Source organism: Sciurus vulgaris (assembly GCF_902686455.1).
Source record: "Sciurus vulgaris genome assembly, chromosome: 4".
Classification (NCBI taxonomy): domain Eukaryota; kingdom Metazoa; phylum Chordata; class Mammalia; order Rodentia; family Sciuridae; genus Sciurus; species Sciurus vulgaris.
This window is the reverse complement of record NC_136464.1, coordinates 25,315,181-25,335,704: the sequence shown is the minus strand read 5'-3', so window position 1 is coordinate 25,335,704 and position 20,524 is coordinate 25,315,181. Positions and strand designations below refer to the sequence as shown.

Here is a 20,524-nt window from a genome sequence, read left to right as displayed (position 1 = left end):
CGTTTTGAAGCTTATATTTCTTAGAGAATGCATTTTTTCTTTTCTCTCATTCTGATTTGTTGAAGTTAATTGTAACTTGATCATGATTATAAGTACAAGGATGGTAATTAATTACGATGTCTAATGACCTCTTATGTTGTAATCTCCTTGGATCTCAGAGGTAGCTGTTTTGGTTCCTCTTGTGGTTCAAGTAAAAATGTGAATTCCCTGTACTGAGTAAAAGAGTTTCAGTATAATGCTCTCTTATCACTAATGACTTTATTTATAAGTTATTTTTTGCCTGTATATTGCTGGTCACTGTAGAACAAGGGAGATAGTACATATGGGAAAAAAAGGTGAGATCTTTGAACATATGTGTGGGTACTGAGTATTAAGTTATTTTTACACTATTGGATTCTGTTTAAAACATTTTTAGGAAACAGAGCAAATGCAGCGTTACAACCAACGACTTATTGAGGAATTGAAAAACAGACAGACTCAAGAAAGAGCACGGCTGCCCAAGATTCAGCGTAGTGAAGCCAAGACTCGAATGGCCATGTTTAAGAAGAGTTTGAGAATTAACTCAACAGCCACACCAGACCAGGACCGAGACAAAATTAAACAGGTAAATAAGCAAATTATTCTCTTCATTTTTAGGTTTTGAAAATTTGAACCTTTAGAAGTGCCACATAATTGGCTATAAACATTTAGTGCCACTTTGGAATTGTCATTGTTCATTTTAAGAGCTGGAGCTAGGCACATGGTATATACCATCCTAGTCTTTCCAGGGTGGTGACTGTAGGGAAGCCCTCCTTCCCGTGCCCCACAACAGTTGGTCCTGGGAATGAGATGACTGGGACAGCTTTTTAAGTTAAAACATGTCTTCACTATGATACTTTCAGTCACAAGTCTCACACAAATTAAATGAGGTCACTAAGTAGTTAGGATCAAGATTTTTAATCAGAAGTATTTGTTTCCCTTTTGCCCCTACCCAAGTCATCATGTAGACTCCAATTCTGTGTCACAGCATATTATTTCTCATAGCTTTAGTTTATTATATTTTGAGTTTTGTTAAATTTCTTAATTATACCTCTAAAATATGTAGAAATTATATTGCTTGTTAATTGTAATTTATCTTTTGTTTTGCTTTGTAGTTTGCTGCACAGGAAGAAAAGAGGCAGAAAAATGAGAGAATGGCTCAACATCAAAAACATGAAAATCAAATGCGGGATCTTCAGTTGCAGTGTGAAGCCAATGTCCGAGAATTGCACCAACTGCAGGTTATTTATTTATTTATTGTGGTAATGGGGATTTAACCCAGGGCTTGGTGCATGCTCGGCAAGTGCTCTGCCACTGAGCTACATTCCTAGCCCCCAACTGTAGTTTAGATGCAGAAGTGTGACAACAGAACGGAGCAGTCAAGTGGATGGTACAGAGAAAATAATAGCTAACCAAAGTAAACTGCATATTACTTATAAAAGTGCTGGAGTTGAAAGTTTGTATTTCCTGTGTAGACCCAAATGAGGATCAGTTTAGTATCATAGGTATTTGTTTATATTTCATATAACATGATTAATGTGACCATGAAGCTAAATTATAGCCTAAGAAATGGAATCTTTCAGAAGCAATTTTGAGTATGGTTTTTAGTATATTTTGCAAGAAGATGTGAATCTTTCAAAATAATGAGGTTAATTTTGTTGTTAGATTCTGAATTTAAAATTTCTTTTCCTTTTAAAAATGATGTTTTTCTAGGTTTTTGAAAAAAAAAATGCTAAATATATGGGAATTTTCTTCATAACAAATGTAAAGGGTTTCTTTAGAGAGGACTGGTGTTGGACCTCACCTGAAGTGTGCAGCTCAGCTAATGTATAACCTCAAGTGTTTAAAGTTTCAGAGTAGTATCAACAGTGTGGATACTCTACATTTGCTTATAATAAATAAAATAGTTCCCAATTTCACTTCCTGGTATCAGCTGGTGAAAATGAAAAGCAAAGAACCAAACTAATTCTTTCTGTTTAAGTTCTGTTTAAGTTCTTTTTATGTTAGCCAGTTTAATTTCTAAACTTATAAAAATATATCTACTATTTCATAGTTCTTGACTAGTGGTTTTTAGAGGAAAATTTGAACTTAAGTAGCTTGATGATGAATAATTTATTATTTTGGGAGACAATTGTATTTGTGAAAAATTACTTGGTTGATCTACGATGTTTTAAATCCAAACTTTATTTTCAGAATGAAAAATGCCACCTATTGGTTGAGCATGAGACTCAGAAACTCAAAGAGTTAGATGAAGAACATAGCCAAGAATTAAAGGAATGGAGAGAGAAACTGAGGCCTAGGAAAAAGGTAACTGTAAAAGCTTTACTTAAAATGTTATGTTTGTACTCATCCATCACCCAGCTGTTGGCTCTTTGCCTACTATGTGTCAGGGACAGTGTCAGGGACAGGAGATGGTGATTTCTGAAAAGACATAGTCCTTATTTCCAAAAGGTTCAGACTTCAGTAACAAGCAAATTTAAATTCGTGGGATTATTCTGAAAGAGATAAGTACAAGGTACAAGGGAGGGAGCAGAATGTACAAGCAAAGAAAGAGGAGTGCTTCAATCTTCCTGGAGAATCAGGGAAAGCTGTGGAGATGAGGTGTCTTATAAGACACGTGAGTCTTGGAGGGAGAGTAAGAGCCTGCAAGGTGAATAGGCAGATTGGAGTGAAATGGGACAGTTTCTTAGAGAAAAAAGAATGAACAAAAGTGATGTGTACAGAGGATTTCAAGTGATTTCCTGTCATTGGAGGATGTGGGGGCTGGGGTGTCTGTGTGGGGGCATTAGGGAGGGAGAAAAGGGAGAAAGGAGCAATGACACTGTGAACAGGTTCAGGTTGACTAAGGTCCTTGTGTCCTGTGTAAATTTAAAATCTAGGAAAATAGGAATGGCTTCCCTTCTTCCTCCTTCCTTTCTTGTTTGTACTTGGTGGCCTTGGTCTCACTAGCTAACCATTTCAATTCTGGTTACCCTACTGTGAGCTTTATCTCTTCATTAGCCTTCAAACTTAAACTTATTTTCTTTTGGCCTTCCTGCTTGCTGTATGTGTCAGTCACTCCTTTGTTCCATTCTTCTGATCAATTAAGGAAATGTATATTTAGCCCCTACTATGTGCCAAAGGTTCATAAAATCAGTTAAGAGTGTGGTTTTTAAGTTTTATTTGTTGTTAAGTCTTTTGAAAAAAGTAGTACATTCTGCTGGTTCAGAACTCCAGAGGTTAGGAGAGCAAACAGTAACAAGTACTTTGTCTTCAGTTTTACTTTTAACTCCTTGCAGTCTGGCTTCTGCCTCATAGATCTTGTTGACAGTGGTCATGAGTGAATTGCTAATTAAATTCTCTGACTGTATCTATTTTCATCAAAATGTTATTTAAAAAAATTCTCTCACCTGGTCTTTGTGACATTTTTGTCTATTTTTTGGTGGTCTTTGTTACCTTTTGTCTTACAATCTCCTAAAACATAGATGTGTCCCAGTTTTACCATTTCTGTTCTTTCCCTTGATGATATTGTATGTCATAGGCTCAGCTGTTGCATATTTAAGGACAGTTCCAAAGCTAAAATAATAGAGTTGTGCAGGATGAGCTCTTAAAATCATACAGGTACGAGTTCAGATCTCAGTACTGACACTGATAAATTTTGTCATTTAATATTTGTAGGTCTAGTTTCCCTTATGTGAAAAATGAGATTGATACTATCTACCTAATTTGGATTATTAAGAAAGTTAAGAAAGTAATATGTTGTTGTTCATTGGTTTTATTATCAGTTTGAGCATCGTGCTACCATTTTTTATCTGGATGTTGTTTCTCCTCATTTCATTCAGGCCTCTATTCAAGTATCATTTTATCAGTGGGTCCTTTTTTTGATCACTGTCTTACCATCTCAAATATCCTGTATTTCTTCTTTCTTGGTTTTTGTTTGTAATATTTATCGTCTCCAGATGAATTTGTCTGTTATGTCTTCTTCCAGAATAATATAAGCTCCTTAAAAGCTGGGAAATCATCTCTTCATTCACTAATACATACTCAGCTGCTAGAATAGTTCCTGGTATGTTGTAAGTGACTAGTACGTACCTGGCAAACTTGAATAAAGAATGTCAGTAGACAAGTATTTAGCAGATATCAAACCAAACTTGGCATCCTTTTGCCTCCTTAACATCTTACCTTTCCCTCATCCCTGTAGCTCCAACCATTCTTCTGCATTTCCTACACTCCTTTCTCTTAATTGACATTCAGACTGGAAATCTGAAGTGATTTCATTTCTGTAATACTCCACGTTCAATCAGATGCCAATTAATTTTGGCTGTTTTAATAATATTTCTTCTCTTTTCCTTTGCTGTGTTATTGCTTGCTGAAATTGTTTAGTAGTATCCTCATGGGCCCTGTGCCATCTAGTTCTTTCCCTTTCTTCCTACTTGCATGCTATCATCAGTGTATCCTCAAAAACATCTCTGAAACTGTCATAGTGGTGTTAATAAATCTTCAGTTCCATCATTGTATAATATAAATGCCTCATTTTTATTTTGGAGCCTTCATAGTATCACACTTGGGCCACAGCCTTTCTAGCTTTCCGTCCCAGTTAACCATTTTGTTTGTACGTGCTCCAGCATGGTAGAATCACCATTCCTCACACCGGTTCCACAGTTTTCCTGACTTTGTGTCATTGTTTTAGCTTCTTCTGTTTGGCATGCCTTCCTGGTCCTGCCTATCAACTTCTAACTGTTCCTTCGTGACCAAGCTTGTGTTTCACCTCTTCTGAGAAACCTCGTATTCTTCCATATTTTTTCTGTAATCGCACTTGTCTCTAAATCATTTGTCCACAGTCACTGATACCTGTCTTAGTCCATTCAGGTTGCTATAACAAAATACTATAGACTGGAGACTATGAAGTCCAAGATCAGAGTGCCAGCAGAGTCAGGTTATGGTGGGGGCCCTCTTGCGGGTTGCAGAGTGCTGACTTCTCGTTGTGTCCTCTCAACTCTCCAGCCCCTTGTAAGGGCTTTACTCCCACAGAGGACTCCACCCTCATGGCATAGTCACTTCCCAAAGTCCTAAACTAATAATCATCACATTTGGGATTAAGTTACAATGAATTCAGACATTTATCACACACTTATTGTTTATGCTCTGTTATGGGGATGTAAAGATCAGTCTTACCTTTAAACAGCTTGTAATCCATTGTGGAAGAAAATTATTCACATTAATAACACAAAAAGTAGGGAATGGTAAGTGCATATAAGAGAGACAGATAATAGCTAGTAATAGGTTTTATCTATTAGAGTGCTTAGTATGTGTGAAGTGCATCATTATCACATCTAATCTTCACATAAGATCAGTAAGGTAGGTGATATTGTACAGCAGAGGAATGAAATGATTCAGTAATTTAGAGAAGTTAAGTAATTAATCCAAGTTTCCATTCATGTGACTGACCTGAGTCTTGAACATGGGGCTGTGCAAAGCTAATGATCTTTTAATTATTGAACAGTCATGTCTTCCTTAGTATACAGAGAAAGTGTTTTGGGAAAGCAGTTTTATCTTCGCTGTCAGAGTAAATTCTATGTACAATATGATACCAACACATAATTTCTTTGTCCCTTCCTTTTTAAGACACTGGAAGAAGAGTTTGCCAGGAAACTGCAGGAACAGGAAGTGTTCTTTAAAATGACTGGGGAGTCAGAATGCCTTAACCCATCAACACAGAGCCGGATTTCCAAGTTCTATCCTATTCCTAGCTTGCATTCCACTGGATCATAACAATGGGAAGCATTCTGTGGTTGGGTTTGGCTTTTTAAATATGTCACTCTTTTCTCTTCATCTTCTGTCACAGTCTATATCAAATAGCTCATGAAGACAATCACCTGCCTCACCTCCTAGGTGGTTTATGTTGTTGTTGTTTGCTTGCTTTTTTAAAGCAAAGATGAAGGGAAAACGAACTAAGACAGATGCTAGGCCATGTTGGCAAAGTAGCATCTTGCAGTAATTCCCTAAGGTGATTTTGTATATCCCTAAAATATTGTATTCTTTAGACACTGTTACCGAAAAACTGTTAGAGAAATAATGTTTAAAGTTATTAATAAAACTGTTACATCACAAGTATTAATAAATACCTTTTTACCTGACCTATCTTCTCAGTGATGCCTGCATTGTATAGTTGAAACTCTATTGTAGAGAGTTGGAATAATTTTCTTTTGACGAATCAGCTCTTATGAAAAAGCTACAAGTTACTCAAAATTTGCTGTTGACTTAGTAAATAAATATATTTCATCATCAAACATAAACAAACCTTAAAAAGTTCTTTGAATAAATTGCCTATTTAGGTGGGAGCTAATAATTGAGGTGCTAGTTTTATTAAGATAGTGCCTAAAACACTAAATTTCAATCACTGAAAAAATCTTTTTGATCATCAGGGACAAAACACCCTTAGCACTGAATGTTATTATTTAAAAAATCTTGCTCCTATTACCATTTAATAGAAATTTTATCCTAAAATATATGTTGTACAAAGTATGGAAAGATGAAAAAAGGTAGCTGTTAAATATGCAAATTGGAAATATAAAAGTACATTAAAAATATAGATTTAGTTGTCCTAGTTTATTTCCAAAAATGATACATGAGCTGGTTAAAAGCTCTACATCTTAGCAAATTCTGTTCTTTAAAACTTAGAGGCCTATAGGCTCTGGGTTGTATTTATAAATATATTTTCTGAAATTAATTTTAAAAGAATTTGTTCTGAATAATTTTTTAAAAAGGATTTGTGTTAAATATTTAGGCACACATCAGAAATTACTCTTTGTTGTTTTGAAATGAGGTTACTTACATTTGGTTTTATTTTTTTCCATGTTTAAATTATTTACTTTGAGTGGGAAAAGCCCCTCTATCGTGGTTGCTGGTATGTATAATTATTAATGAAATGTGCACTCTTGGTCCCTTTTGAGGCCTAGGATTTCAACCATGTGTCAGGTCAAACAGTGTTATGAACTGTCCTCTGGTGCGTGAGATAGCACATTTGTAAATGATGCTCTCTGCCTGCCATTTGCAACCTATTCTCTTTTAAGAGTGCTAGGTACCAAATTGTAAACATTTCAGTTTTCAGTTATACTACTTTTGAGGCTGGAGAAACATTTAAATGTAACATTGTGGGAACACTGATTCGTATCAAGAAAATGTAAATGTCTGTAGCACTTTCTTGCAGTTAAATTGAAAACTTTGGATGCTGAACTTTATTTTATCAGTGGTTTATATGATTTAAAAATGCATGTGGAATTTTAATTTTATAATTGTTTTGACAGACATAATTTACTTGGACAAACTTCATAGGTAGCCTTAACTTCTGGTCAAGTTTGTTTTTTTTATATAAATATATATATATATATATATATATACACACACACACACACACATATATTATGTATGGTTGTAAATTCATACGCTTATCATATGAATGTGTTACTGTATACAAAACTTAATGCTTTAGTCTCAAGTTGGGTTGAAAACTTTTGAAAGCCTTTAAAAATATATCTTTATAAAGTAATATTCAAGATGATGATGGAAGTTGTTTATATTGTTATGATAAAAATAGTGGTATAATGTTGCCCAGTGTATTTAATGATTTTTGTGAAATGAGAGAGGGAAGAAAAGCTCTTATACCACTTTTCTCCTTTGAAATTTTTCAGTTTATTGGCTTTTTACAAAGAAATACTTCAGGCAATGAGCATTTTTTCAGTATCACTTAAATAATTTCAGATCTCATTTGGTCTGGATATTTGAGTCTTTCTATTCCTTTCACCTTGACATTCATAGTATTGAATCCAGAGAGAGGCTCAGAGTAGAGCTGGGTTTTTCCAGCTCTTCTTTATCCTCAGCTCTTCATCTCCCTTAAACATGCTCTTTGGACTCATACTGAGTTCCCTTTCATACATGACCATCTTTGTGTGGGTGCAGGACTATACAGTGATACATATGTAGAGAGGAAACATTCATTTTAATTCTTCAGGTTATAGAAATCTTTACAAAAGTGTTTTGTTATGATACTTGTACCCATACCTGCCCACTTTCTGTTAAGGCCTTAAATAGATTTTAGTGATCCATCTTTCTTGTATGAAGTGTAGAGGAGTGGGTGAGGGGCACAGACTTTTGAAATCAGAGTACAGTCAAATCCATCTCTGACTTGTTTTGTTCCTGAGGTCGAATGTGCTATGAAGTGCATAAAAACAACTCTCCACAAGTGCATCCTGAACAGTCACCCCCGCCCTCGTCAATGCACACTGTGGACATACCACACCTCCACACTTCTGCAGGTCCAGCTCCTGCAGTGTGGGGCATTGGACTGCTTTTCTTAGTCCTGTCAGTCCATAGGCTATGGATTGCTGAATTAGCTGCTATTCTAGATGGAGTCACATTAAGCTTTTTCTTACCCTTTCTATGGGGAAGCTCTCGGGTGGGTAAGAAGGAAATTTAGAGTGCTTTTACTTTTTTGAAAATATTGGAATCCTCCTATGACAGGATACAGCAAATTGTAATTAAATATAAACCAGAACCAGAGCTACCTCTAAGTAGTGTTTCCTTAAGCACAAAGCTCTCAGGCATATGAGACCCTCTTTATTTGAGGGGCTCTGATTTCTTGAGCATCAGCAAGTTTCAGAAGTGACTGTTTTTTGTATTCTTCCAGTTCTTTTGTACCTACACACTTTTTCCCATTCCACACTGCTCACATGACAAAGACTCTTCTAAGAAGCCAAATTCGGTTAAATTATTAGCTAGGGATATTGTTGACTAAAGCAGAACCTAGAACTCCAGTGCAAAGAAGAGAGTTCAGTTCTAAATGTCTTCTGATTAAGTAAATCACTTCTTTTCTGGGAAATGATCTTTTGTAGGAAATGGGATGATATTTTAAATGCTTTTCTTATGTTGAAGGTGCAACAGTTAATGCCTCTATTGTTCCTCTATACTATGGCTGACATGGTTTTGATAACGCTTTAGAATTTCTGCTGCAAGGCTTGGAATAGAGTGTTTTATCAATTTTAAATGTTGGCTGCAGCTTTCTTTCTGTGATCTTTTGCAGTGTAATAAGTTCACAAGCTGAATTTCCAGAAAGAATTTTTAGATTATGCCTCTTATCTATTTGGGATCAACATGTCTTTTCAATCAATCATGGGGTTGACAAATGAAAAATAAAGTTATTTCTTAATCTATTTTGAGAAGCAGTTTGTTTAGTTTTTTAAATTTTTTTTTAATTTTTATTTTTTGCTTTGAGGTTCTTTGAAACTAGATTGTCCTGTGTAAGAACATGTTGCAACTTTTCTTTCTTTGGTCCTAGTTATATTTTCAAGTTTGCCCTCCTCTGGGTCTTTTGACCTTCCAGATTTATTAGTGTTCCTAGCCATCAATGTGTACACACACGCGCACGTGCGCACACGTTCACAAATATAAATTTTACTGGTAACTTGCTGGTGGGTGTCTTTAGCATGCAAACCCCTTTTTGGGGGGTGCTTAAAATATTTTCATCAACATGTATATACACATTTTTACCTACCCCCACTTGGAATGGATTATTTTTCTGAGCATTACAAATCATATGACCTCACATCTGTTAAAATAACCTCTTTCTGTCATTCATCACTCATACAGTCATCAAGATTCAGTAGACACCCGGCAAGTCTTCAGTTTGGCTGCAGGGGGGCACAGCTTGTCATTTTCTAATCTAAGAACATTATTGAACTATTGAGCTCAATCTTGATTTTTTAAAAAAATAAAACAGAGGAGGCTCAGTGCTGTTGCTGTCCACTGGAGGCCGTTTCTCATGTCTGCACTTCCTCCTCCTGGGTTTTGTCCAGAGAAAGTACCATGTTTGGACTTGGGCACATTTCACTTGGACATAGAATTCTATGAAGACTTTTGGATGTCTTAGTAAAGTAAGTCTAGTAATAAGAGAAAAGGTCCTATGTCTGATAAAATAAGAATCATTATTACAGGGGATGTAATACTTGGAGGCTATTGTAAAAAATAATTCAGTCTTTTAGAAGAGGAGAGGTTTAGAAGTAGATTTAATTTAACCCCATGTTTTATTATCCAGTAGTCAGAATTCACAGCTTGTAACAAATTAACAAGTTGGCCAAGAAGTACAGTCTCTTTGGATTGGATTATCTGATTTTATGTACATTTTCTTGGGATGTTTGATATTTGTATAACTTCCCTAAATAGGTGTTTTGATTTTGCATATATTTCTGGCCTGGAATCATAATTCCTTTGCATCAGGATAAATCACTGCATTAATTGCAAATAATGTTGCTCTTTGGTGCATATGTATTTATTTCAAGTAACCCATCCTTTAGGAAAACTTTCAGGTACTTTATAATATGCCAGGTTGAGTTAATAGTTATAGATGAAGTCCTGTCTTTAAAGGAGCTCAATTTAATAAAATGACAAAAGCTGTGTCCCAAAGTACAACTTGTATTGTTCGCTTGTGTTTATAATAAGCTGTGAGACCCAATTAACCCAGAATATATTTTTAAAATCTTTGCTCAGATGGTTCATATTAGACATATTAAAAAAGAAAAAACTTTTTAATTGAAAATTTTACATTAAAATGATTTTTCATCTTATAGACCACATACAAATGTTTTTAGACAGTGAAAAGTGCTTAAAAACCAACTGCACCAACCCCACCCCCGCCATCCCATTTCCTAAGAGCAGAACAGAGGTGATGTTTGTGAGCGAAAGCCATCCTTCTCCAGCTTCAGGTATTCTATTTCTGCCTTCTCCTTCTTGCCCCTCCTTGCCCATTGCCCCTCTTGTCCTATTTGCTACAGTCTAGTTGAGTATAACATCTGTACATCCTAGCAGGGGCCTGTGGATGCAGTTCATAGCTATAATCAAACTCCCTAAGCAAGTGGGGATCTGACCTGCATATATATGCACATATAACCATTAGAAACCCTGTCACCTCCCGCAGGGGAAGTGGATTTCTTAATTTTTTCAATTGCAAGTCTCTTCTTGGCCAACTCTCTGCCTCTCAAATGGGAGAAAGGAGCTAATAATAGCACAATTTTGCAACAATAACCAAAAGACACTCCCACCAAGTGTCACCTCCAGGAAGGCACCCCATCCCTATCTTCCATTTCTGAGCTCATTTTTAGGGAAAGCTCCAAGACTCGCAAGCCAACGCTTATGTAATGACTTTCCTAGATAGGGGCTTGAACTAAGTGTTAAAGAAGCCAAGGAGCTCGGATCTAGACAGCAGGGAAGTAAGTCTCATCCTAAAATGTTGCAGCTATTCTTAAAGTCCACCAGTGAAGTTGTTGCAGGTTGTGTATCTTTGCCTGAATTTTTTTGTTCAGACTAAAGGGTTGCTAGGTGACTGTGTCAGGAGGACATGGACAGGCTCCAGTTTTCACCCTCTGGAGAGAATTGGACATAGGGGTCCATATGCATTTCAAGAATGGGTCCAGGGGTTTGCTCTGCCAAGTCCAGCTCATGGTTTGATGGCAATACTTCTCTTCCTCCGCCCAATGTAGACTTGGTCACCTGAAAGTTAGGAGGTAAGAAGGAAGTTAAAAAGTATCTGTGGTTTATGGGGACCTAAACTTGTGCAATATGGTGACTGACTTCTGCAAAGATGGTTCAAAGATGAACTCTCTTGTGAGACTTTGAATTCATTTATATCATTGACCCTATTTCATTACCAGCTCCGCTCTCCTCTTCTCCCTGCACTGGTTCTTCCTTTTCTTCCTCCCTATTATGCCAGTTGTGTTCTTGGTGGTGCTGCCCTGGCACTCTGTTGAGCACAGACCTCCCACCCTCCAGAAACTCCAGAACATCAGCCCCAGTATTTACCTTTGTCTCCTTTTTCCCCCTTGTGCCCTTGAGGGCCAGGTGGCCCAGGAAGGCCTCGTGGTCCAGCAGGGCCTCTGTCACCTAGAAGTGTAGAAGGAAGCGTGACACTAATGCAGAGTGCACAGGCCTGTGGGGGGTGGGTGTTGAGAATTGGCAGAGGTACCCATCGTGGCAGCAAGGTGGCTGCTTCTCAGCAAGAGGTTGTCATTACACAGCTCCTGGTGGCTGTTTCCCTGCCACCACTTACCTTTGGGTCCTGTGGTGCCCACCTCTCCCTTCTGCCCAGGGGGTCCTGGAATGGCTCCATAAGCTGCAAGGGGGGAAAAACTGGCTTAGAAGCTGGGGAGGTCTGGTGATTTGTTCAAAGTAATACTGATGCACAGCGAAGGAGTCTGCATTTGGAAGAGGAAGTGAAGTTTAAAATTTATCTGATTTTCAGTATCTCAAGGTTTTTCATGAGTTGGTGTCTGTGGAGCAGACCCACGTGAGACACTGCCACAGGGTGGGTACTGGGAAAGCAGCGGGGATGGCCTTACTTCGGAAGAAGTCCATGAGGTCTTCAGTTACGTTGCTGTAGGCAGAGAAGACCTTGCTGATGCCAGGGGGTCCCTGGGGCCCAGGCTGCCCTGGTGGGCCCTGGACAGTGTAGGCCATTCCCTGTAGCAGGCCCTGACCTGGAAACACCAGAGCACAGTGCAGGATCACTTGCCACAGTCAGTGCAACACCCGCAGATTGTTTAAGTCCCAAAGCAGTTAAGCTAAATGCAGCTATCCCAAGGGACAAGCCAGGCAGACTTCCTCTGTATCCTCCTGTGTGACTGGCACCAGTCTCTGCCTGCTGTGGGCATTCCTCAAAGGCCTTTGGATTGCACAACTGTGTCTGTGCTGATCAGCCTCAGGGAGAAAGGGCCTCTTAGCTGTCCACCTCCACTCAGCCCCAGCAGAAAGCCGTCATGCTCCTTAGGACTTTCCTGGGACCCAGGACAGGTTAGGTGTTGGGAAAGCAAAGTACCAAGAGCCCAGTGTGCTCTGCTCCCCAAGGCTTAGGTTCCATTTCTGGGGGCCCTTACACCGAGCTGGCTGAAAATTAGGATGGGGCCTCCTGTCTTCGGTCCCTGCCCATTTGATTCCAGAATTCCTGTCTTCACCGCCTGAGTGCTCAAAAATGGGAGCGCTGGTCTCTGGGGCCTAGCTGAGATGCTCACAAGCTTCCACACCGAGGCCCATGTCCCTACTTACGTTGCAAGCTCTCTGACACCAGAACAGCCAGCTCATTGTAATCCAGGTCTCCAGCAAAGCCAGCTCGGAGCGATTCGCCATTGCTGCCATACGTGCCGCCTTCTGATGCCGCTCTGTAGCCCCCACCTCGGCTGATGTCAGTGCCGTAGGGACCCCCATCTCCTGTGCCAAAGGCTCCACCTTCACCCAGGGAGCCTCCGTTGGTTCCTCCAACACTGGTTGAAGAACTGTAGGAGGTGCCCCGATTGGAGGAAGAACTGTGGCCCCAACTGTAGGAGTTATCCCGTGACACCAGGCGACTGTCTCCAGGTGGTCCCTGTGGCCCAGGAGGGCCTGGGGGCCCAATGATGAAGCTGCGCACATCAGGGCCTGTGGGAAAGGAAGCTGCCTGAGCAGGAGCTCAGCTTTTGGACTAAACGAGTTGGGAGCTAGACGGTCTCTCCTGGGGTCTGACCACCCTTTAATGACCTGAGGTGAACTTCAAGGTCCTTGCACACCAGCAGGAGGTCGCTGGAAGGAAAGAAAGGGGCTTTCCCTGCCTGGGGGCTCCCTGGTGTTTGCCTCCTAGGCTCCTTCAACCACCTGCCACTCCACTTACAGGGACAAGCAAGGTCTGGGGAATGGGCGTGGGGGATACGCGCATTAGGGCACATACTCGTGAGGTAGCTAATCAGCTCACTCCGGAAGTTGTCACTGTTCTCAGCAGCATAGGTTGCCAGAGCTCCTGAGACACCTGGGGGCCCTCGAGGACCTGGGGGCCCAGGAGGGCCTGGAGGGCCTGGGACGAATGACAAGCCAGCAGCTGAGTGGGAGGAAAGGAAGGGAAAGGTCAGGGTACTTTGTGGAGAAAGCTGAATTCTCAGCCAGGCCTCAGGGCCTGCTGTGGAGCCCTTCTGAAAGGTGGGGAGAGGAGGCTGGGCCTCCTGGATGCCAGGAGGAGGGAACAACAGGCGGCCTGGGCGGCCCCTGCCCTGACACCAGCTGGGAATGGCTGCTCCTGCCTGGCCCTCCCACCCCCAACTCTGAGTCTCCTTCAACCCAAGTCATGTTCCCTCCTCCCAGCTCCTCACTGCTGAGCAATGGAGCCCCCCGGGCTGGCCCTAACCACAGGCTGGCCCATGAATTGGGAACTCTGTCCATCCCAGCTTCTCCCTCTACTTCTCCCACTGCCAAGGCTGAGGGCCCCTCACATAAGGGCCCCAGCACCCTGCCCTGCATGTGCTCCAGGAGGACTTGGTGACTGCTGAATAGATCTGATTGTCCGTGACTTTTCTTTGCTAAGACCCATGGGTGCCCCAAGGCCGGGCTGCAGTCCTCTGCCCTTTCCCTCCCTGCTGCCAGCATCCTACTGTGCAAGTAAGAAGAGAGGTCCTCCATGCTGATGCTAGACCACGCATTGCCTGGGATCCCAGGTGGCCCTGGGGGACCCGGGGGTCCAACGATGCCTCTGTATTCAGACCCTGAGACACAAAGAGGAGGCAGTCACAGCTGGGACCAAGGGCTGTGCCTCTGTCCCAAACCACATGGACAGATGCCACTGCTTGACCTTACCTCGGAGCAAGGAGAGGAGCTCCTCATAGGAAGTTCCCGGGAGGCCAGGGGGCCCTGGGGGGCCAGGAAGCCCAATGCTGATCCCAGAACCTGGGGAACAAAGTCCCAAGTTGTGATGGGCTCAGATCAGGCAGAGGAAGACAAATGCAAACGCCCTGTCAGAGAGGATGTCAGACACACAGCAATCTGGACAGATGTGGGGTCCAAGAAGGGGCGGAAGAGGCGGCAGGAAGAGAGGAGAGAGGACTAATATGGAGACACTCCTGTGCAATGCCATCAAAGGAGGAGGCACAGTGGACAGGCAGGCTGTCCATAGTGTCATTCTGGGGTTTTGGGAGAGTGTATGTGTGTGCACGCGCACCTGTGTGAGCTGTGCACACATGCCCAGTGCAAAGTCCACGCTCGTCTTGGCTTCCCTCACCACGCTCTTTGACCTGCTCTGCGACTACAGGTTTGAACAGTTCTGAAGGCTGCTCCCCCTACTGGGGTGCTGCAGCCCGGCAGGAGGGGTCAGTTGGGCCATCTCAGCAAGGGTCAACACCCTGTTCTCATCTCAGGCCCTCCCTGACCACCCTGCCTGCAGAGGGCAGGCCGGGAGCCGGGGCACTCACTCGACAGGTAGCTGATGATGCGATTGCTCAGCTCTGCATAGTCCAAAGACAGGAGGGACCCATCTCCACCAGCTCCTGGTGGCCCTGGAGGACCTGGAGGGCCCGTCAGGTACTGATGCAGGTACTGTCGCACTTCCTCACCTGGAAAGGAGAGGATGTGCAGGTTAGTGTGGACCCACGCTGCCAAGGGTCCCTCAGCCACAGTCTGCAGAGACACAGTCTGGGTCCTGGTGACAGTTGTGAGCTCTGGGCTGTCCGGCCCACACAGTGTGTGTGTGTTGGGAGTCGGGTCAGCAAGCTTCCAGGGACCTGAAGGGGCCCGTGCCCACTTGCCTGGCATTGTCTGGAGAGGGGAGATTCACCACCCACTCTCCAGGTCATTTGTGTCTCAGCAAGCAGAGGGGCACAGTGAGTTGGCAGCTCCTTTTTCCAAAGGACTGCTTCCTGTTTGCAACCCTCACAAAGGTGTGTGTGACAGTGAAGTCAGGAGAGGGCAAGGACGGTCCCACCCTCTCATCCCCCACAGGTGACTCACGCTGCAGCACAGCCAGGATGTCTTCAGAGGAGATGGAGGATGAGGAGGAGCTGATGCTGTACCCTGAAGCTGTGGGAGGAAGATGTCAGGTGACCTACTCTGGTCCTGAAGCAGACCCTGTGTATCCAGACCTGAACTACCTGGACAACCAGTCATTTATCTCTGAGGGAAATGAGTGAACGGAGGTATGGCAGTCATTTAGAAAGCAGCAGAAAACTCCAAATTGTGGTTATCATTGTTATTATTATTTTGGTAAGAAATGCAGTTTGTTTTTCATAATGAGGTCTAGTCTAACTCCTTCCAGATACTGCCAATATGAAGGGTTCCTTTTCATGAGCCAGCCAGGAAGGGTCTACAATTAGGACCACACTGGTCAGATGCTCACAAGAGCTAAGCAAACAGAGGAGTAAGAGATGAGACTCGGGGGACAGGAATGGACCCCTGAGAGGAAGATGACTGAGACAGGACGTAGGGACGGGCTTACTCCGCAAGTAGCTCACGACGTGGCTTGCCAGCTCTGAGTAGTCGAAAGTCTCTCCTGTCATGGTGATGACAGGCCCTGGGGGACCCGGTGGGCCTGGGGGACCCTGCACTCCAGATAGATAAGACCTAATGCTGTCACCTGCCAACAAAGGAATGATGTAAAGTCAAGCCAGTCCTCCCCACGGAGACCTGAAATGCCCATCCCACCTGCACATGACCCAAAGCAGGGCCAGCAGGGAACCTGGGCTCCGTTGGTGTGGATAGAGAAAACAAGGCCCATGCTGGGTCAGGTGGTCTGTGAGGGCTGTGGACCAACATGACCCCATCAGCCATCCATGCACAGGACCTGGAGGAGTGCACACATGTAAGTGTGCCGGGCGTGCGCGTGGACCTCTGGGGGGTGAAGATGAGGCTGGCGTGTGGACAGGTGTGGGGCACTCACTGAACTGTAGGCCAGACTCCATGGGTGCTCCTGGCCTCACACACAACCTGCCCCACGTCCCTTGGCCACTGCTGCCTTACTCAGACCCCAGGGCGTAGGTGGCCAGCCACTCACTCTGCATGTACTCAGAGATGTACTGCTGAATCTCCTGGCCAGAGCCGCTGAGGGAGCCGGGAGGCCCGGGGGGCCCTGGTGGTCCGGGTGGGCCTGACATGTACATGGTGCTTGATGATCCGCCTGCAGGGAAGAGAGAGCATCCCGACTTGGTTTCTTGGCCCCTGAGTTGGACCCAGGCTCCCTGAGGAGGGAGGGGCTTTCTCAGTGGGAGAAATAGAACAGTGGCCAAGAGAAGGGCCACCTCTTTGAGGGGCACAGAGATGGGAGCCATTTCCGGCCAAATTCCCGCTTTCCTTCAGCAACCTATTCACCACCTCACAGTCTCCCTCCTCTCTGACTTATAGGTGCATAAGTCCAGGGCCCATTTGTCACCTGGCACTGTTAGTTACCTTGGACTATGCACAGGTCCTTCCTCCCACCCCACAGCTTGTAGTCTGGACCCTCCCCCACAAGGAGGCACTGAATCAATTCTGAGTCGTGGCTAAGTTAATGAACAAAAGATCGATGTCCTCACTGGAGTGACCAGCCTCATTTGAAGGAGGGGTGAGGGACTTGGGTCACATTTTGTTCTTACCTCGAGAGGGACCTCCGGGGATGCCAGGAGCCCCTGGGACACCGGGATCACCTGCAATCCAGATGTGAAGCCTTGTTTATGTCCCCTTCTCCAGGAAGCCTTCCCTGCTTAAGCCCAACCACACATAGCACGTGTCTCTTAGTCTTGGTTCTGTAATGATGCCAGGAGCTCCATTTGGGCAGAGACTATCTCTCCACGTCCTTGTCCCTGTCTCCCTCCAGCCTGTCCTCTCTTCTGCCTCACTTTTCTCCTAAGTCTTCAGCACCCATAAGCACTTGTTGCCTTCCATGCTGGCATCTGGGGGCCACTCCTCACCACCTTCTTGGCTACACCCTCAATGACATTTGTCACCTTTGGGTCCCTGTGGGCCAGGTGGACCTGGTGGTCCCTGCAGATTGAATCCAAGGGAACTGGAATCTGAAAGCCAAGAACACACACAGTATGGTCAGCCAGGTTGGGAGAGGCCCTGGGCATAGCTTCAGCAGGGCGGAGCATAGCACTTAGCTGGGACTGAGCTTGCCCAGAGGCCTTGCTCACCTGAGGGACTCTCTGAGAGGGGACAGTCAGGTTCACTCTCCTCCCCACCCACCCCATGTTGGAGGCCCCCAAGATCCCTGACTGCTAGGTCAACTCCCGCTTTGGACAGTCAGTACCTGTGTCCTGTGCTGCCTGCACAGACGCAAATACTCAGCCACCCACGGAGACACTCGGGTGTACTCTGGCTCATGTGCACCAAATGCACTTCCCATGAACTCAAAGCTCTTGCCGCCCTGCCCCTATTCTTGGCTGTGTTTGATGCCAGCTCTACTGTACCTTGACGTCCTCGGGGGCCTGGGGGACCTGAGGGAAGGAAGCAGAGAGCTGTGAGACACCTACCAACATGGAGAAGCTGATGGGGCTCCAGTGGTGCAGCAGATGCAGAACCTGGGGCTCCTCGGCCTCTCCTTCCACCAGGTCAAAGTGGGATGGGGGGAGGAACTTCTTTACAGAGATTCTGACTCCTTTTCCCACTCCCACCCCATGCTGCAGGCTCCTGAGCCCCTAATGGGACATGGCAGGAAGATGAGGAAATTTCCCTCCCGGGAAATTCAAAACTCTCATTCCAACTCTCCCAGCCAGTAGGTGGGTAAGCAGGGGATTCATATTGGCTCCTGGGCTCCCTGGGATACTGCTCTCACCTTGGTCTCCCTTAGGGCCTGGGGGGCCAGGTGGGCCTGGAGGGCCAGAGAAGAAGTTGTCTGCAGAGGAAAGAAGCAGTTTGAGTGCAGACACAGTGGTGTGCTGAGGAAGCAGCACCCAGCACAGCACCTGGCATGGTGCAGATGCTCAGTCAACACTTGGCAGATGGAGTTAAGGATGGGTGTTTGTATGCTTGCATGGTTGAGAGGTTGCATATAAAAATGAATGAATGATAAGATGAATGGGTGGATAGATGGATAAATGGATGGATGGATGGATGGATCTTCCACATGGGACAAATTCTGGCCTGATCTTTGCTCCGAGTTTATTTCCATAAATTTCTATGCGACACCATTAGCGTTTATTTCATGTGCGTGTGTCCCATTGCTTCTTCAGACCTGGGATCCCTGGGGACAAGACCCAGGCCTCCCCAGCCACTCCAGGAGCTCCCCTGCTGCTCCCTTGGGCCAAGCTACCAGTCTGGTTTGGTTGGCATTGTTTATTCTCCCCATGTGCAGCAAGAAGCAGGAAAATTATGCAGACACAACCCCCATGGAGAGGCAGAAGGAGGACACCTGGCCAGTAAGTCAGGAAGGTCATGAGGCTGTGACCATGGACCATGCCGGGGCTAGGGCTGTGGGAGGTGCGACTCAATGCCACAACATTACCTGAGTCAGCCAGGAAAGATCCTGGTGGGCCTGGTGGGCCTGGCAAGCCTTCCCCTAGAAGGAGGAGCCCCAAGATGCATTAGTGCCAAGAGGTGGGCCTGGAGGAGGAGGTGGGGAGGCAGGGAGCCCTTTCCTAAGAACCAGCCTGGAGGGCACCCCTTTTCCGTTACCTCCCCTCGCCACTCCTGCAGGGAGCCCCGCTCTCACCTGGTGGGCCTCGGGGTCCTGGTGGACCTGGGATGGCAGGCCCTGCAGAAGAGAGTGAGTGAGAGGAAGCACTGAGCTCTGGGGGCCGATTCCCCTGAGGGCAGGATCTGGGCTTCCTGAGAGCCTTCAAGATCCCTGAGATGCTCACCTGGTGGCCCACGTGGCCCAGGTGGGCCTGGGGGACCTCGTAAATCAAGACCTTCTGTAGAGAGAAGAAAACGGAATTGAGAGAAAGCAGTGGCCAGGCTGTTCTCTGCCCACCAGCATGGTCAGCCTCAGGCAGCCAGGTTACATTCAGGCTACAAGGACAGGCCGAGTGGCCTTGGCACAGGACCTCCAGGACCACATCTGCTGAGGGCGCCTCGCGCTCAGGGGCAGGGTTGGGCCGCAGTCAGACTTCCTGACAAGGAAGGATGTGTAGGGAGTTGGGTGCCACTTGGCCTTCCCCTAGAGAACAGGGATCAAAGCCTGATCCCACATGTGTGGCTGGTGACTCTCGGCAAGTTCTCAGCCTCGTTCAGCCTTAGTTTCTGCCCGTGATTCAGGGTCCATGAGGCTTACGTTATAGTGGCATCTTAGCATAAAGTGCCAGTGAATGCTAAGTCCCCAACACAACCCGAGCACCCGAAGAGGGCCTGACCAGGTCGGGTGCTATCATAGCTCGGCATGCCAGCTGCCCAGCTGGAAGGCCCAGCTGTGGCTCCACCTAGGCTCGGGAAAGGGCTTTGTGGACAGGGAGCTGCAGGAGTGGGCCCTGCCAGCCTGGGCCTGTGGCTGAGAATCACAGAGCCTGGCTGCTGCCTTCTCCGAGTGGGGGATGTGCTACTCCTGCCAGCCACACTCCCGAGGCCTGGCCTGACCCTGGGCCTCCTCAGATCCCAGAGTCTCTGACAGCTGCGCATCCCCTGGGACTGAGCCTCCCACACCAGACAAGCCCTGCTGTTCTTCTGAGCCCTCGCTGCATTGCACAAGATCTGGTCATCGTCACATCAGGCCCTCGTGGATGACTCACTGGCGCAGCTGCCATCTCTCCCACTCCTGACCCCCGACGTCACCTGCCCCAGAGAATGG

General features: G+C 45.2%; 2 protein-coding genes across 5 annotated transcripts in view; one reads left to right on the top strand and one right to left on the bottom strand.

The window, feature by feature from the left end:
* The window catches only part of SLK (STE20 like kinase), a 62,988-nt gene extending 53,770 nt beyond the window's left edge, over positions 1 to 9,218 (top strand). For both annotated transcript variants that reach the window (XM_079136314.1, XM_079136313.1), the window contains 4 exons: positions 416 to 604; positions 1,134 to 1,259; positions 2,212 to 2,325; positions 5,623 to 9,218. In XM_079136314.1, coding sequence (XP_078992440.1) covers positions 416 to 604; positions 1,134 to 1,259; positions 2,212 to 2,325; positions 5,623 to 5,769 — 576 coding nt within the window. In that variant the 3' untranslated portion in view covers positions 5,770 to 9,218. The remainder of the gene's footprint in view (positions 1 to 415; positions 605 to 1,133; positions 1,260 to 2,211; positions 2,326 to 5,622) is intronic.
* Positions 7,373 to 20,524, bottom strand: part of COL17A1 (collagen type XVII alpha 1 chain) — a 51,177-nt gene continuing 38,025 nt past the window's right edge. For all 3 annotated transcript variants that reach the window (XM_079136309.1, XM_079136307.1, XM_079136308.1), the window contains 19 exons: positions 19,602 to 19,655; positions 19,454 to 19,495; positions 19,247 to 19,300; positions 18,578 to 18,637; positions 18,213 to 18,239; positions 17,751 to 17,816; positions 17,400 to 17,450; positions 16,823 to 16,945; positions 16,268 to 16,405; positions 15,784 to 15,852; positions 15,249 to 15,389; positions 14,638 to 14,727; positions 14,436 to 14,546; positions 13,742 to 13,888; positions 13,087 to 13,455; positions 12,384 to 12,521; positions 12,095 to 12,157; positions 11,848 to 11,928; positions 7,373 to 11,538 (listed from right to left, as the gene is read on the bottom strand). In XM_079136309.1, the coding sequence (XP_078992435.1) occupies positions 11,486 to 11,538; positions 11,848 to 11,928; positions 12,095 to 12,157; positions 12,384 to 12,521; positions 13,087 to 13,455; positions 13,742 to 13,888; positions 14,436 to 14,546; positions 14,638 to 14,727; positions 15,249 to 15,389; positions 15,784 to 15,852; positions 16,268 to 16,405; positions 16,823 to 16,945; positions 17,400 to 17,450; positions 17,751 to 17,816; positions 18,213 to 18,239; positions 18,578 to 18,637; positions 19,247 to 19,300; positions 19,454 to 19,495; positions 19,602 to 19,655 (1,877 nt within the window). In that variant the 3' untranslated portion in view covers positions 7,373 to 11,485. The remainder of the gene's footprint in view (positions 11,539 to 11,847; positions 11,929 to 12,094; positions 12,158 to 12,383; positions 12,522 to 13,086; positions 13,456 to 13,741; positions 13,889 to 14,435; positions 14,547 to 14,637; positions 14,728 to 15,248; positions 15,390 to 15,783; positions 15,853 to 16,267; positions 16,406 to 16,822; positions 16,946 to 17,399; positions 17,451 to 17,750; positions 17,817 to 18,212; positions 18,240 to 18,577; positions 18,638 to 19,246; positions 19,301 to 19,453; positions 19,496 to 19,601; positions 19,656 to 20,524) is intronic.